Source organism: Varanus komodoensis, unplaced genomic scaffold (genome assembly GCF_004798865.1).
Source record: "Varanus komodoensis strain SLA01 unplaced genomic scaffold, ASM479886v1 scaffold10, whole genome shotgun sequence".
Lineage (NCBI taxonomy): Eukaryota > Metazoa > Chordata > Lepidosauria > Squamata > Varanidae > Varanus > Varanus komodoensis.
In genome coordinates, this window is record NW_025335269.1 from 4,398,814 (window position 1) to 4,412,465 (window position 13,652).

Here is a 13,652-nt window from a genome sequence, read left to right on the forward strand (position 1 = left end):
AGTTGAAAGAGCCAATAAGGCCATCGGGTCCAGCTCCCTGCTCAGTGCAGGAATCTCAAGTGAAAGCATCCCCAGCAGATGGTTGTCCGGCCACATCTTGAATGCTTCCGGTGTTGGGCAGCCCACAACCTCCCTACGTAATTGGTTTATTGCCATATTGCTCTAACAGGAACCGTTTTCTAATGTTTAACTGAAATCTGGATTCTTGTAATTTGAGCGTCCTGCACACTGGGATGATCAGGCGAGATCTGGCCCTCCTCTCTATGACAGTCTTTCAAGTATTTGAGTGCTATCATAGCTCCCCTGTCATTTCTGCTCAAGTCTAAATATGCGCATTTCTTTAGGTTTGTCCTCATAGGGCTTTGTTTCCAGTCTACTGATCATCCTTGTTCCATCTTCTGAACTATTACCATTTTGTCTGCATCTGTTTTAAGTTGTGGTGTCCTGAACTGAACACAGTGCTCAATATGCGGCCTAACCATTGCTGAGTGGAGGGCACCTGGCATTTTGCATGATTTGGAAGTGTTACTTCTATTAATGAAGTCCAAGATAGCATTTGTCTTTTATTGAAAGCACATCACATGGTTGACTCATTCATTATATACAACATTTCTGAGATCCTTCTCATTGTTGAGCCAAATATCCACCATCTTATAGCTATACATTTGGTTTCTTTTTCCTAGGTGCAGGACTTGTCAAGATCAAATGTCATTGTGTTATTTTCAGCCCAGTGCTCCAGCCTTTCAAGATCACTTTGAACTTTGTTTTCCAAAAACATCTAAAAGTCTGATAAATTGTAATTTAATAAATCTGCAGAACACCAGATTGGGAAAAACTATGCTAGACTAAATACAGCTTTCAGCTAGACTTTACATGCAATGGTTTGATTTCACCAGAGCTAAAGTGGTAACTAAGCAAAGAAATGAACAAATGCAGGATTTTATCATAGATGTGATTAGACACTAATGTGTCCCCTCCAGCAAGAGAATGCAGCAAAATCTAAATTTTATTTGAAAAAAATCAGTTTTGTTGCTCTAAAAACACACATTTAAATGTACAATATTCTTTGTTGTAAACCAGTGGAACATGCGGTTCTGCATGCCATTGTTTTAGGGTGGTTTACAACAGTAAAACCAATAACAGTTCACAAAGTTAAAAGCAGTGCTAAAAACAAGCACAGAAGGATTTTTTTCTAAAAATTGTGTCATGTAACAGCCTAGGGAATTGTGTTTTTTAAATAAGTATTTGCCTGGCAAACAAAACAACCCTTGAGTCTTCCTGGGGAGAGAATTCTGCAAGTGCCAAAAGAATCTTGTATTAGTGCCAGTCTTGCTTCAAATTGCAGGAAACCCCAACAGAAGACTTCTGAGAAAGATTTTACTATATCCATTTTCCAAACCATATAGTATTTTGCAGGTATTTTTCATTGGTTTGAACTGTGCTCAGATACTGATGGGAAGGCAATGAAATCTAAAGCCTGTGTGCCAATTAGGAATCTAGCATCTATGCTTAGAAGCAACTGCAGTTTTCAAGCTCTCTTCAAAGGCAACTCCACATTACAATAATATAAACTGGAAGTTACCAGGAAATGTTGCAGGCCTTAGCTGGAAAAAAGCTATTTGAGCTTGCAGCGATAGACCTGAATCAATAAGCATCATGGCCTATGAACCTACTTCAGTGGAAGTAGTTTCTTACTTAGAATAACCACCACCTTCCTGATTAGGTGAAGAGTCCACCAACAGTATATGACCCTTTCAAGGCTGAATTCCAGTGTATTCATACACATCCATCATTGTCTTCAGGCAAAACATCTACCATCTCTCCTGCCTTCTGTTTCAAAGGAGAGATACAAACAAGCATCATTCATCTATGGCACCAAATCCCAAACTTCAGATTGATCTTTACTGTAATTTGGGTATAGAAACACACTAACCTCATCCCATCCCTTAGGTGCATATTGAAAGCAGGCTACATTTCAAACCCATTGTAAACCACAACAGGTTTAAAATTGAGATAATAAGCTATATTGGGATTGACATGGGGGTTTTTCTGCTGAAAACCTTCACAAATGCCAAAATATTTTCCATAGAAAGCGAGGCTCAAGTCCTGAACTCTCATCTTTTCTGTTACCATTTATTTTTGTGTGGACCCGCTGCTGCTCAGTCTCAGCTACTTCTAAGGCCCTCTTTTCCATGAGCTGCAGAGAAGTTGCTAACTAGGCAAAAAGGCTCAACTTTTACCTGCTGTGATGTCATGTCTCCCTATACAAACACATCCCTCTCATCTCAGTATCTGTTCCTTATAGCCCATGTCAGTCCACTAACCCTATTCAACAGTTCACTATTAACATAAGGTACCCATCACATAAATCCAAGTATATGATACCCCTCTTGCAAACTTTTTGTCCCTACTTTAAAGTCTCCCATGGCATTGTACTTCCTCTCCTCCTCTTGCCCTTACATCCTTAAATATCCATACTTAAAAGCTCAGCTCTTCCAACTTTATCAACCTCAACCAGCCTTAAGTCTTAGTCTCTCTCATTGCTTCCTTATACCAAATGTAGCTTGCATAGTGTCACCTCTCTCCCCAAAGCCTTAAAAAAAATAAAATGTTTTTATTGTGAAGTCCTTGCTTAATTCTCTAGACTTTAACCCCAGAGCAGTTTTATGTACAGTTCAGTTCCTGTAAGCTCCAGCCAGCATAGTCAATGGTCAGAAATGCTGGGAATTATAGTTTGAAATATCTAGAAGACTGAAAAGGCAAATATAGCCACACTTGCTAAGGTTCTGTTTGTGTGTGACCTCTTGCTCAGCTGCTGCTTTTCGCCCTTTCCTGCCTCAAGAACACCAGTTCCTGAAGCATGATCTGAGTGGTTGAACCATTGATACTGCACTGTTCCAGACAGTACAGCACCCACTTGTTCTTCCTTTGCAAGTCTCATTTCTCCTCACTGGCTTCCCCTCCCACTGCTTATCTTCTCATGCTCCCCCTGAAACTGTTGCTACCTTCATCCACATAGCATTTACAGTCCATGACACAAGCCTTTCTTGAAGTGCTTACCTTTCTTGAAGTGCTTTCAAGAAATTGCTTCTGTTGGCAATGACTCTGCCTCACAGAATTTTAGAAGAGCCCCAGGAAGAAAACACTGCTGTTTTCTATTTGCAATCCAGCCATGTTTTCCATGGCTTCTTTTCAGTGTTTTTGTAGTACAAAATTCCATTAAAGCAGAAAAAGACTGAATAGCTGAATAATTCCTTTTACCTGGTAATACTAGAAAATGTTATCTGGGGTTATCCTTGGTCCTTCAAGCTACTTGTCTATACTGAAAAATAATACACACATTACCCTACTATACCTTAGTGTAACTATGCTAAAGCATATATAAGAAGTAATCATATTTCCCTGCAATACCTATGCCCCCTTCTCTCTCTCTCACTGTTGATGCTCTTTTAACAACAATCTGACAGTTTCCTGAAGGAGCAAGAGCTTCAAATACAAGCATTATTTATTCATTTATTTATCCAGCAATCCTTTCTTCCCATATTTTTTCAAAACTAGTGGAAGTCAACTGAATGAAGAACACACCTAAATCACTGATTTTGTTTTTGTTGTTTTTCCACTTGTTCACCCTAAAAGTAAATTCATCCTTTTTAAATTTTCTAAAACATCCAGTTATGCATCAGAATACACAATGTTCAAGATAAGTAATTGTGAGAAAAGTCTAATGCTGATAATGAAAGATATCAGTTCAAAGCACTAGGGCCATCAGAATACTGCATATTCTTCAAGTGACCACTCTGGCTATCTGAACACCTTGTTGCAATCGCTAACATGAAACAAACAAAAAAAAAAAGCCAATTAAGAAACCCCAATGTGTTTTCCAACTGCATAACCAAATAAGTCTACAACTGTTCTGAAAGTAGTAATACCAAACCCAAAACAATACATATTGAAATATGCTACTATTACTTAAGAAGTTTTGGCACTGTTAGTGTAGGAACTGTGATTTCTTTAAAAATTGGCACATAGTTTGCATTTAGTTGACTTGGACCTTTGTCCAGAGTTTCAATGATGGTTTGCTTCATCTCTCTGCTAGCATCTCCTCTCATTGTCAACAAAGCTGCAACATGGTCGTCCCTGCCAATCAGAGTAGCATGACATTAGTATAAATACAGTTTATGGGGAAAAAATTCACAGCAATTCACAGTTAAGGGATCAAAGTTATACTCAGGCTGTATTAACTGAAACTGAGCCTAAGAACTAGAAGGTGCTCTGAACACATCCATTGGAGCATTTCAAATTGAAAGCAATTGAAAGTATTTGAGAGCACAATCTGCTCTCATTCTATAGGTTCTCAGGTAAACCCAGGAGCTAGTTTGGGCCAACTGTGCCAGAAAGGATGCTTGGGAGTAATCAAACAATAGTAATCACTATTGCATTTGCCATCCCAGCCATTATTGCCAGAAACTTCCTAAAAACATTCAGGATTTTCTCAGGTTCTGTTAGTATCTGAAAGCAAACCATCTTAATGGGCCTAACATCCTGTGACGGTAACTAACCACAGTCGACCTAAACTTTATTAGGAAATGATTTGACCATGAGAATTGGGTTTTTAAAAATCCAATTTCAAACTACTACTCCTGACATCAGTTAGATATACCAGGTTCAGGATTGTTGTTGTTAGTTGCGAAGTTGTGTCCGACCCATCGCGACCCCATGGACAACATTCCTCCAGGCCTTCCTGTCCTCCACCATCCCCCGGAGTCCACTTAAGCTTACACCAACTGCTTCAGTGACTCCATCTAGCCACCTCATTCTCTGCCATCCCCTTCTTCTTTTGCCATCTATTGTTCCCAGCATTAGGCTCTTCTCCATTGAGTCCTTCCTTCTCATTAGGTGGCCAAAGTATTTGAGTTTCATCTTCAGTATCTGGCCTTCTAAAGAGTAGTCAGGGTTGATCTCCTTTAAGACTGACCGGTTTCATCTCCTTGCAGGCCAAGGGACTCTCAGAAGTCTTCTCCAGCACCACAATTCAAAGGCCTCAATTCTTTGGCGCTCAGCCTTCCTTATGGTCCAGCTTCCACAGCCATACATTGCAACTGGGAAAACCATAGCCTTGACTATATGCACTTTTGTTAGCAGGGTGATGTCTCTGCTTTTTAGTATGCTGTCTAGATTTGCCAGAGCTTTCCTCCCCAGGAGCAAGCGTCTTTTAATTTCTTGGGTGGAGTCCGTCTGCGGTGATCTTGGAGCCCAGGAAAATAAAATCAGTCACTACCTCCATTTCTTCCCCATCTATTTGCCAGGAAGTGAGAGGACCGTTTGCCATGATCTTCGTTTTCTTAATGTTGAGTTTCAAGCCAACTTTTGCACTCTCCTCCTTCACCCGCATCAAGAGGCTCTTTAGATCCTCTTCACTTTCTGCCATTAGAGTGGTATTATCTGCATATCTAAGTTTGTTGATATTTCTCCCAGCAATCTTAATTCCAACTGGGGATTCGTCTAGCCCCACCTTTCTCATGATGTGCTCTGCATATAAGTTAAATAGGCAGAGCGACAGTATACAGCCTTGCCGAACTCCTTTCTCAATTTTGAACCAATCAGTGGTTCCGTGCCCAGTTCTCACTGTTGCTTCTGGACCCGCATATAGGTTTCTCAAGAGACAAATAAGATGGTCTGGTTCTCCCATCCCTTTAAGAACTTCCCACAATTTGTTGTGATCCACATAATCAAAGGCTTTAGCATAGTCAATGAAGCAGAAGTAGATGTTTTTCTGGAACTCCCTAGCTTTCTCCATCATCCAGCGTATGTTGGTAATTTGATCTCTAGTTCCTCTCCCTCTTCGAAACCCTGCCTGTACTTCAGTCCACGTACTGCTGAAGCCTAGCTTGTAGGATTTTGAGCATAACTATGCTAGCATGTGAAATGAGTGCAATGGTGCGGTAGTTTGAACATTCTTTGGCATTGCCCTTCTTTGGGATCGGAATGTAAACTGACCTTTTCCAATCCCGTGGCCACTGTTGAGTTTTCCAAATTTGCTGGCATATTGAGTGTAGCACTTTTACTGCATTGTGTTTTAAGATTTTGAATAGCTCAGCTAGAATACTGTCACCTCCACTAGCTTTGTTGTTGCTCAGACTTCCTAAGGCCCATTTGACTTCACATTCCAGGATGTCTGGCTCGAGGTCAGTGACCCCCCCACATCGTGGTTATCAGGGACGTTAAGCTTTCTTGTATTGTTCTTCTGTGTAATCTTGTCACCTCTTCTTAATCTCTTCTGCCTCTGTTAGATCCCTGTCATTTTGGTCCTTTATCATGCCCATCTTTGCATGAAACGTTCCCTTCATATCTCCAATTTTCTTGAAGAAATCACTGGTCCTCCCTATTCTATTGATTTCTTCTTTTTCTTTACACTGTTCATTTAAGAAGGCATTCTTATCTGTTCTAGCTATTCTCTGGAATTCTGCATTCAATTGGGTGTATCTTTCTGTTTTTCCCTTTCCTTTTGCTTCCCTTCTTTCCTCAGCTATTTGTAAAGCTTCCTCGGACAGCCATTTTGCTTTCTTGCATTTCTTTTTCTTTGGGATGGTTTTAGTTGCTACCTCTTGTACAATGTTGCGAACCTCTGTCCATAGTTCTTCAGGCACTCTGTCTATCAGATCCAATCCTTAAATCTATTTGTCACCTCTACTGTATATTCATCAGGGATATAATTTAGGTCATACCTGAGTGGCCTAGTGCTTTCCCCTACTTTCTTCAATTTAAGCCTAAATTTTGCAACAAGAAGCTCATGAATCTGAGCCACAGTCAGCTCCTGGTATAGTTTTCACTGACTGTATACAGCTTCTCCATCTTCGGCTGCAGAGCACATAGTCAAACTGATTTCTGTGTTGACCATCTGGTGAGGTCCATGTGTAGAGTTGTCTCTTGGGTTGTTGGAAAAGAGTGTTTGCCATGACCATCGTATTCTCTTGACAAAATTCTACCAGCCTGCGCCCTGCTTCATTTTGTACTCCAAGGCCAAACTTACCTGTTATTCCAGTTATCTTTTCGCTTCCTACTTTAGCATTCCAATCCTCCATGATGATAAGGACATCATTTTTTGGTGTTAATTCCAGAAGGTGTTGTAGGCCTTCATAGAACTGGTCAACTTTAGCCTCTTCAACACCAGTGGTTGGGGCATAGACTTGGACTACTGTGATGTTGAATGGTTTGCCTTGGATTCGAACTGGGATCATTCCGTCATTTTGGAGATTGTATCCCAGTACTGTTTTTCCTACTCTTTTATTGACTATGAAGGGTACTCCATTTGTTCTGAGGGATTCTTGCCCGCAGTAGTATACCTGATGGTCATCTGAATTAAATTTACCCATTCCTGTCCATTTTAGTTCACTGATTCCTAAGATGTTGATGTTCAGTCTTGTCATCTCTTGTTTGACCACATCCAGCTTGCCTTGATTCATGGATCTTACATTCCAGGTTCCTATGGAGTATCGATGTTTGCAGCATCGGACTCTCCTTTCACCATCAGATACATCTGCAACTGAGTGTCCTTTCGGCTTTGACCCAGTCGCTTCATTCTTTCTGGTGCTACTAGTATTAGCCCTCTGCTCTTCCCCAGTAGCATATTGGACACCTTCTGACCTGAGGGACTCATCTTCCGGCATCATATCTTTTTTTCCTTTTGGTACTGTCCATGGGGTTTTCATGGCAAAGATACTGGAGTGGGTTGCCATTTTCTTCTCCAGGGGATCACGTATTGTCAGAGCTCTCTGCTATGACCTGTCCATCTCGGGTGGCACTGCATGGCATAGCTCATAGCTTCATTGAGCTACACAAGCCCCTTCACCATGACAAGGCAGTGATCCATGAAGGAGAGGTTCAGGATATGTCCTGCCAAATGTGTTGAACCAATATTGAGCAACCAGGAAGTTCTGGCTGTACTTCATAAATGCTCTCCTATGTGAAAGCTGAAATATGCCCAGGAGAATTGCCTTGGGGTTTTCCAGCACCACCAAAAATGGCTCAGGGAGGCACAATGACAGCCAGCAGTGTGGTTGATACACAAGCAGAATGTCTAATCTGCCTTTCTCTGGCACAAAACCACGTGCAAACACTCAGATTTAATAGTAGATTCCTTGTGCATTATTAGAGTCCCTCTCCTGGACTGTATACATCCAAGGGGGCAGATCCACTCTCCAAAACATAACTACCCAAGTTTTGGACACATATACCAGGTCCCCCACTTCATCCACAATCAAATCATGCATGAGAGCTGTCCTATTATGGACCAACCTGGCATTTACAGTACAAGCAGTACATAGGCCAGACTAAGTTAGCAGGTTGGGTTAACAATAAGTGGATTTAATTTCATGCTTTGGGAGGAACTGCCATAGTTATATTTGGAAACTAATTTACTTTTAAGTAAGTTGTGTGCACTGACTTTTTTTAATCATGACACGAAGCCTCTGATTTGCTATTGTTTTCTACTTGTTACACATATTCTATACAAATGTAATTGTCAGGCTATGCTGTAAAGAAGTAAATTGTATGTGCTGGAGCTTCCTTATGACATAAATTGAATTAGATGTTCTTCAGTTTTTTCAGTGTTTCAAACAATAAAGTATTTTACTCAAAGTACAAGAGAGAGAAATATATAGTTCATTGTCATCTTAAATTTCTCATACCCATACTGAACAAACACTGCCCAGTGCTCCTAAAAGTTATTCAACTGGTATCCTTCCATGTTAGAGTTGTCAGCAAAAGGAATATTTAATCCCTCCTGTTACATGCTGATTCATCCCCTAAGGCAGTTCCTGATTCCAGGTTGATTTCAGCTTATGGTGCCTACCTGAGACATGGAAACTAAATGGCATGGAGGTGCATTTGCAGGAAGAAGGATTACACAGATTCTTATTAGGTGTTTAGAGTCTGCATTTTTCATAATAAGCAACACTGACCCAGGATGTCTGATTCAGACAAGGACTACTAAAACAACTGCATAATAAAATCTTCAGATAAATTATGCCGTATTGTTTAACAAGGCTATATTTACATGCTATTACTTGACAGCATTCAGGTGATTTGCATACCCCAGGAGATTTGGATAAATCTGTCATGATTGTAAAAGACTGTTAGAAATTTGAACTCTAGAACTGAACAGTGTTACCTGATGTCTGGGTGTTTGCTAACTAAGGTTGAGACTTCTAGATACAGCAGTGAAGGATCCGTCAGCTTGAATACTTCTGCAATGGCTTCAATGACATCACAAAGTCCTTCTGTGTTCTCCTCAGACTCCTAAATTGATCACAACAGATCTTAAGTATGATCCTTTTCAAGCTGCTTAATATGCAGCTAATAGCGTGATAACAAATTGGCAAAACATTGATCACATCTAGTTTTGCTGTCTTTACATGTATTACGTTGCCTGTAAGCGGTGCTTTTTTTGTCATAGAACGCACCGGAACAGCGTTCCGGCACCTTGTTTGATGGATTTTTCCATGTGATTGTGAATCGCCCTGTCGGGTGTAGCAGGTCGGCAGCAAACAGCGTTAAAATAGTGCCTGCGGGCTGCGTGTGTGTCGGCACTGCTCAGGAGGGCGCTGTTTGGCTCGGGACGCTGCTCAGCTTGGGATCGGTCATGTGGTTGCGCGCTCAGTGCTTACTGCCAGCGGTGACCATTATGTTTGTGTGTATGTAGACTGACTGACCCCAAGAGGTGAGTTCCGGCACTTTTTTTTTTTTTTTACAAAAAAAGCACTGCCTGTAAATATGCCTAATTCCATGCTGGACTGTAGATATAAGATTGATTCAGCTTGCCAGCATTTTTATCAAGATCACACTGAAGTTATTTCAGCAGTCCTACACACAGAATTACTGCATGGCTTATGAGTGGAATTCATTGAAATTCTTGCAGTGGCAGAATTGCTTCCTTCAGTGGAACCAGCAGGCAGGCAAAATTCCCTTGCACTCTCCCTGAAGGACAGGGTTTGCAGCTTGGGCGATGCTCCTGGATACAAAACTATCATTTAGGTAGAAGTCTCAGGCAGACTCAGTGGCCAGGAGCGCCTGCCTTCAGCTGTGTTTAGTTTACTGTGGCCCTACCGGGACAGGCAGAGCCTAGCCACAATGACACATGCTCTGGTAACTTGACTATAGTAACATGTTCTACATGTGGCTGCCCTTGAAGATGGTCTGGAAACTCCAACTGGTAGAGACTAGGGCAGCATGACTGCTGGTACAAGCAAGTTCACACATTAATATCACCCTGATATTATATCAGTTACACTGGCTACCAGTTGAGCCCTGGGCCCAATTTAAAGTGATTGTGCTAACATATAAAGCCCTAAACAGCTTGGGATACATGAAGGACTGCCTGCTCCCATATATACCTACCTGGTCCCTAAGATCTGGTTAGGAGGCCCTTCCAAGAGACCTGTCCTTTAAGCAGGTAAAGAGGATGGCAAATAGAAGAGGAGCCTTCTCAGTAGCTGCACCCCAATAGCCTTCCAGAAGTAGTTTACCTGGCAGCATCTTTACAATTTTTTCAGTGCCAGGCAAAAACAATCCTCTTCCCCAAACATTTTAACAACTAATTTTATATTTGGATGTTATTTATACTGCTTTTAGCTATATTTTAACTTATTGATATCTTACCTCAGCTGCATATTTCTCTGTGTTATTGTATGTTGTTTTTATTATTGTTATTTTATGTAATATTGTAATCTGCTTAGAGAGTCTTTGGACTAGTGTGGCAGAATATAAGTTGAATAAATAAGAATAGCAGATAAACAGCTAAGGAAAACTGATTTACTCAATATTTACTTGGTCCACCAGCATACAAACTATTGTGTCATCATCTTATCAAGAAGTGTGAAAACAGCAGTTGTGGTAACACTGAGATTGAGGGTGTTACACTGTGAGAAGATCTTGAAAATTTTCTCAGTAACACTGCAGTAACACTATGATTGAGCAGTAACACTGACTGAGAGGGTTACACTCTGAGAAGATCTTTAAAATTTTCTTCTTGTAGCATCCAGTTCTCTTATACTTACTTTTGTAAGTTTCCTAAACAGAAATTTGAACTGTTCAGCTTCTCTGTTCATTCTTTCAGCACCTTCTCTTCTTTCTTCTGCGTTCTTGAAAGTAATACGCTTTAACATAATAGCCTGGATATATTCCACAACAACTCTACGGTGGCATTCAGTAGTCATTTTCTGAAAAACACATGTTCTATTATGCCCACCTCATTCAAGTTTGTTGGCTATGTGAGTTTAGGGACAAACACTCATGAATTTACTGATTTGTCAGCTAGGCCACTGCCATCAGAAAGAGGCTTTATCACACTTTTGAAGAAACAACCGATTTCTGTGAAAAAACAGACTTCTACTGAACCCAGGTTACCATGGAAGTGAGAATTTACTCTTACTCCCGGTATTAACATCTGAACAGGAAGCCAAATATGAGCTTTCTTTTTCTCACACCATACTCTCTGCAAGGAACTCCACACTGTACCCTGAAACCCAAGAATTTTTTTAGGTATGTAACATGTTACTAGCACTGTAAGGATGAGTACTGAGTATTATTTGGAATTTTGTGAGAGAGACAGTTGTCTTCCCTTGTTCTTCCTGTTTTCACCCTTTTCCAAAATAAGCTTCTGCTTATATCTGGGCATTTGACTGTGTTCTTCTGAAATGGAACCTCCCACTAAAACCTTCAATTACAAGAGAGCAAAACTGCCTCCCGTGTTCTTAGGATTTTCACAAGGTTCTTTGAAGTTCTATGCTTTTGATTGTTGGCCATGTAAATCCAAAGCACTCTATTGCCTTTTTCCTAATGGTGGCTGAATGGAGGACACTTGATGGAAGAACTGAGAATTGTTTCAATAGGAAAGAATGGGGTGTGTCAGGAAGTTCTAATTCTTCTTTAGGAAAATCCCTATAAACATATAAAGGTCATCCTTCTACTACATTTCTAATACTTCTAATTATAATCAGCTATTTCACATAAAGTGGATAATTATGGCACTCACTATATCCCCTGCTTGGAGTACAAAATGAAGCAGGGCACAGACTGGTAGAATTTTGTCAAGAGAATACAATGGTCATAGCAAACACTCTTTCCCAACAACCCAAGAGACAATGCTACACATGGACCTCACCAGATGGTCAGCACAGAAATCAGATTGACTATGTGCTCTGCAGCCAAAGATGGAAAAGCTCTATACAGTCAGTAAAAACAAGACCAGGAGCTGACTGTGGCTCAGATCATGAGCTTGTTGTTGCAAAATGTAGGCTTAAATTGAAGAAAGTAGGGAAAAGCACTAGGCCACTCAGGTATGACCTAAATCATATTCCTGATAAATATACAGTAGATGTGACAAATAGATTTAAGGAATTAGATCTGATAGACAGAGTGCCTGAAGAACTATGGACGGAGGTTCGCAACACTGTACAAGAGATAGCAACTAAAACCATCCCAAAGAAAAAGAAATGCAAGAAAGCAAAATGGCTGTCCGAGGAAGCTTTACAAATAGCTGAGGAAAGAAGGGAAGCAAAAAGCAAGGGAGAAAGAGAAAGATACACCCAATTGAATGCAGAATTCCAGAGAATAGCTAGAAGATACAAGAATGCCTTCTTAAATGACCAGTGTAAAGAAACAGAAGAAAACAATACAATAGGGAGGACCAGAGATCTCTTCAAGAAAATAGGAGATATGAAGGGAACATTTCATGCAAAGATGTACATGATAAAGGAACAAACTGGCAGGGACCTAACAGAGGCAGAAAAGATTAGGAAGAGGAGGCAAGATTACACAGAAGAACTATACAAGAAAGAGCTTAACATCCCTGACCACCACGATGGGGTGGTCACTGACCTCGAGCCAGACATCCGGGAATATGCAGTCAAATGGGCTTTAGGAAGCCTGAGAACCAACAAAGCTAGTGGAGACAACAGTATTCCAGCTGAGCTATTCAAAATCCTAAAAGACAATGCAATAAAAGTACTACACCAATATGCCAGCAAATTTGGAAAACTCAACAGTGGCCACAGGATAGGAAAAGGTCAGTTTACATTCCAATTCCAAAGAAGGGCAATGCCAAAGAATGTCCAAACTACCGCACAATTGCACTCATTTTCCATGCTAACAAAGTTATGCTCAAATTTCTACAAGCTAGGCTTCAGCAGTACGTGAACCAAGAACTACCAAAAATACAGGCAGGGTTTCGAAGAGGCGGAGGAACTAGAGATCAAATAGCCAAGATACATTGGATCAAGGAGAAAGCTAGGGAGTTCCAGAAAAACATCTACTTCTGCTTCATTGACTATGCTAAAGCCTTTGATTGTGTGGGTCACAACAAATTGTGGGAAGTTCTTAAAGAGATGGCAGTACCAGACCATCTTATTTGTCTCTTGAGAAACCTATATGCTGGTCAAGAAGAAACAGTGAGAACTGGACACAGAACCACTGATTGGTTCAAACTTGAGAAAGGAGTTTGGCAAGGCTGTATACTGTCACCCTTGTTATTTAACTTATATGCAGAGCACATCATGAGAAAGGCGGGGCTAGATGAATCACCAGTTGGAATTAAGATTGTTAGGAGAAACATCAACAACCTCAGATATGCAGATGATACCACTCTAATGGCAGAA

The 13,652-nt window shown here is 40.7% G+C and overlaps 1 protein-coding gene across 3 annotated transcripts in view; it reads right to left on the bottom strand.

Annotated features, from left to right (window-relative positions):
* Positions 1-550: 550 nt before the first annotated feature.
* EXOC3 (exocyst complex component 3) overlaps positions 551-13,652 on the bottom strand; it is a 35,997-nt gene continuing 22,895 nt past the window's right edge. For all 3 annotated transcript variants that reach the window (XM_044453258.1, XM_044453266.1, XM_044453274.1), the window contains 3 exons: positions 11,055-11,216; positions 9,170-9,297; positions 551-4,137 (listed from right to left, as the gene is read on the bottom strand). In XM_044453258.1, coding sequence (XP_044309193.1) covers positions 3,966-4,137; positions 9,170-9,297; positions 11,055-11,216 — 462 coding nt within the window. In that variant the 3' untranslated portion in view covers positions 551-3,965. The remainder of the gene's footprint in view (positions 4,138-9,169; positions 9,298-11,054; positions 11,217-13,652) is intronic.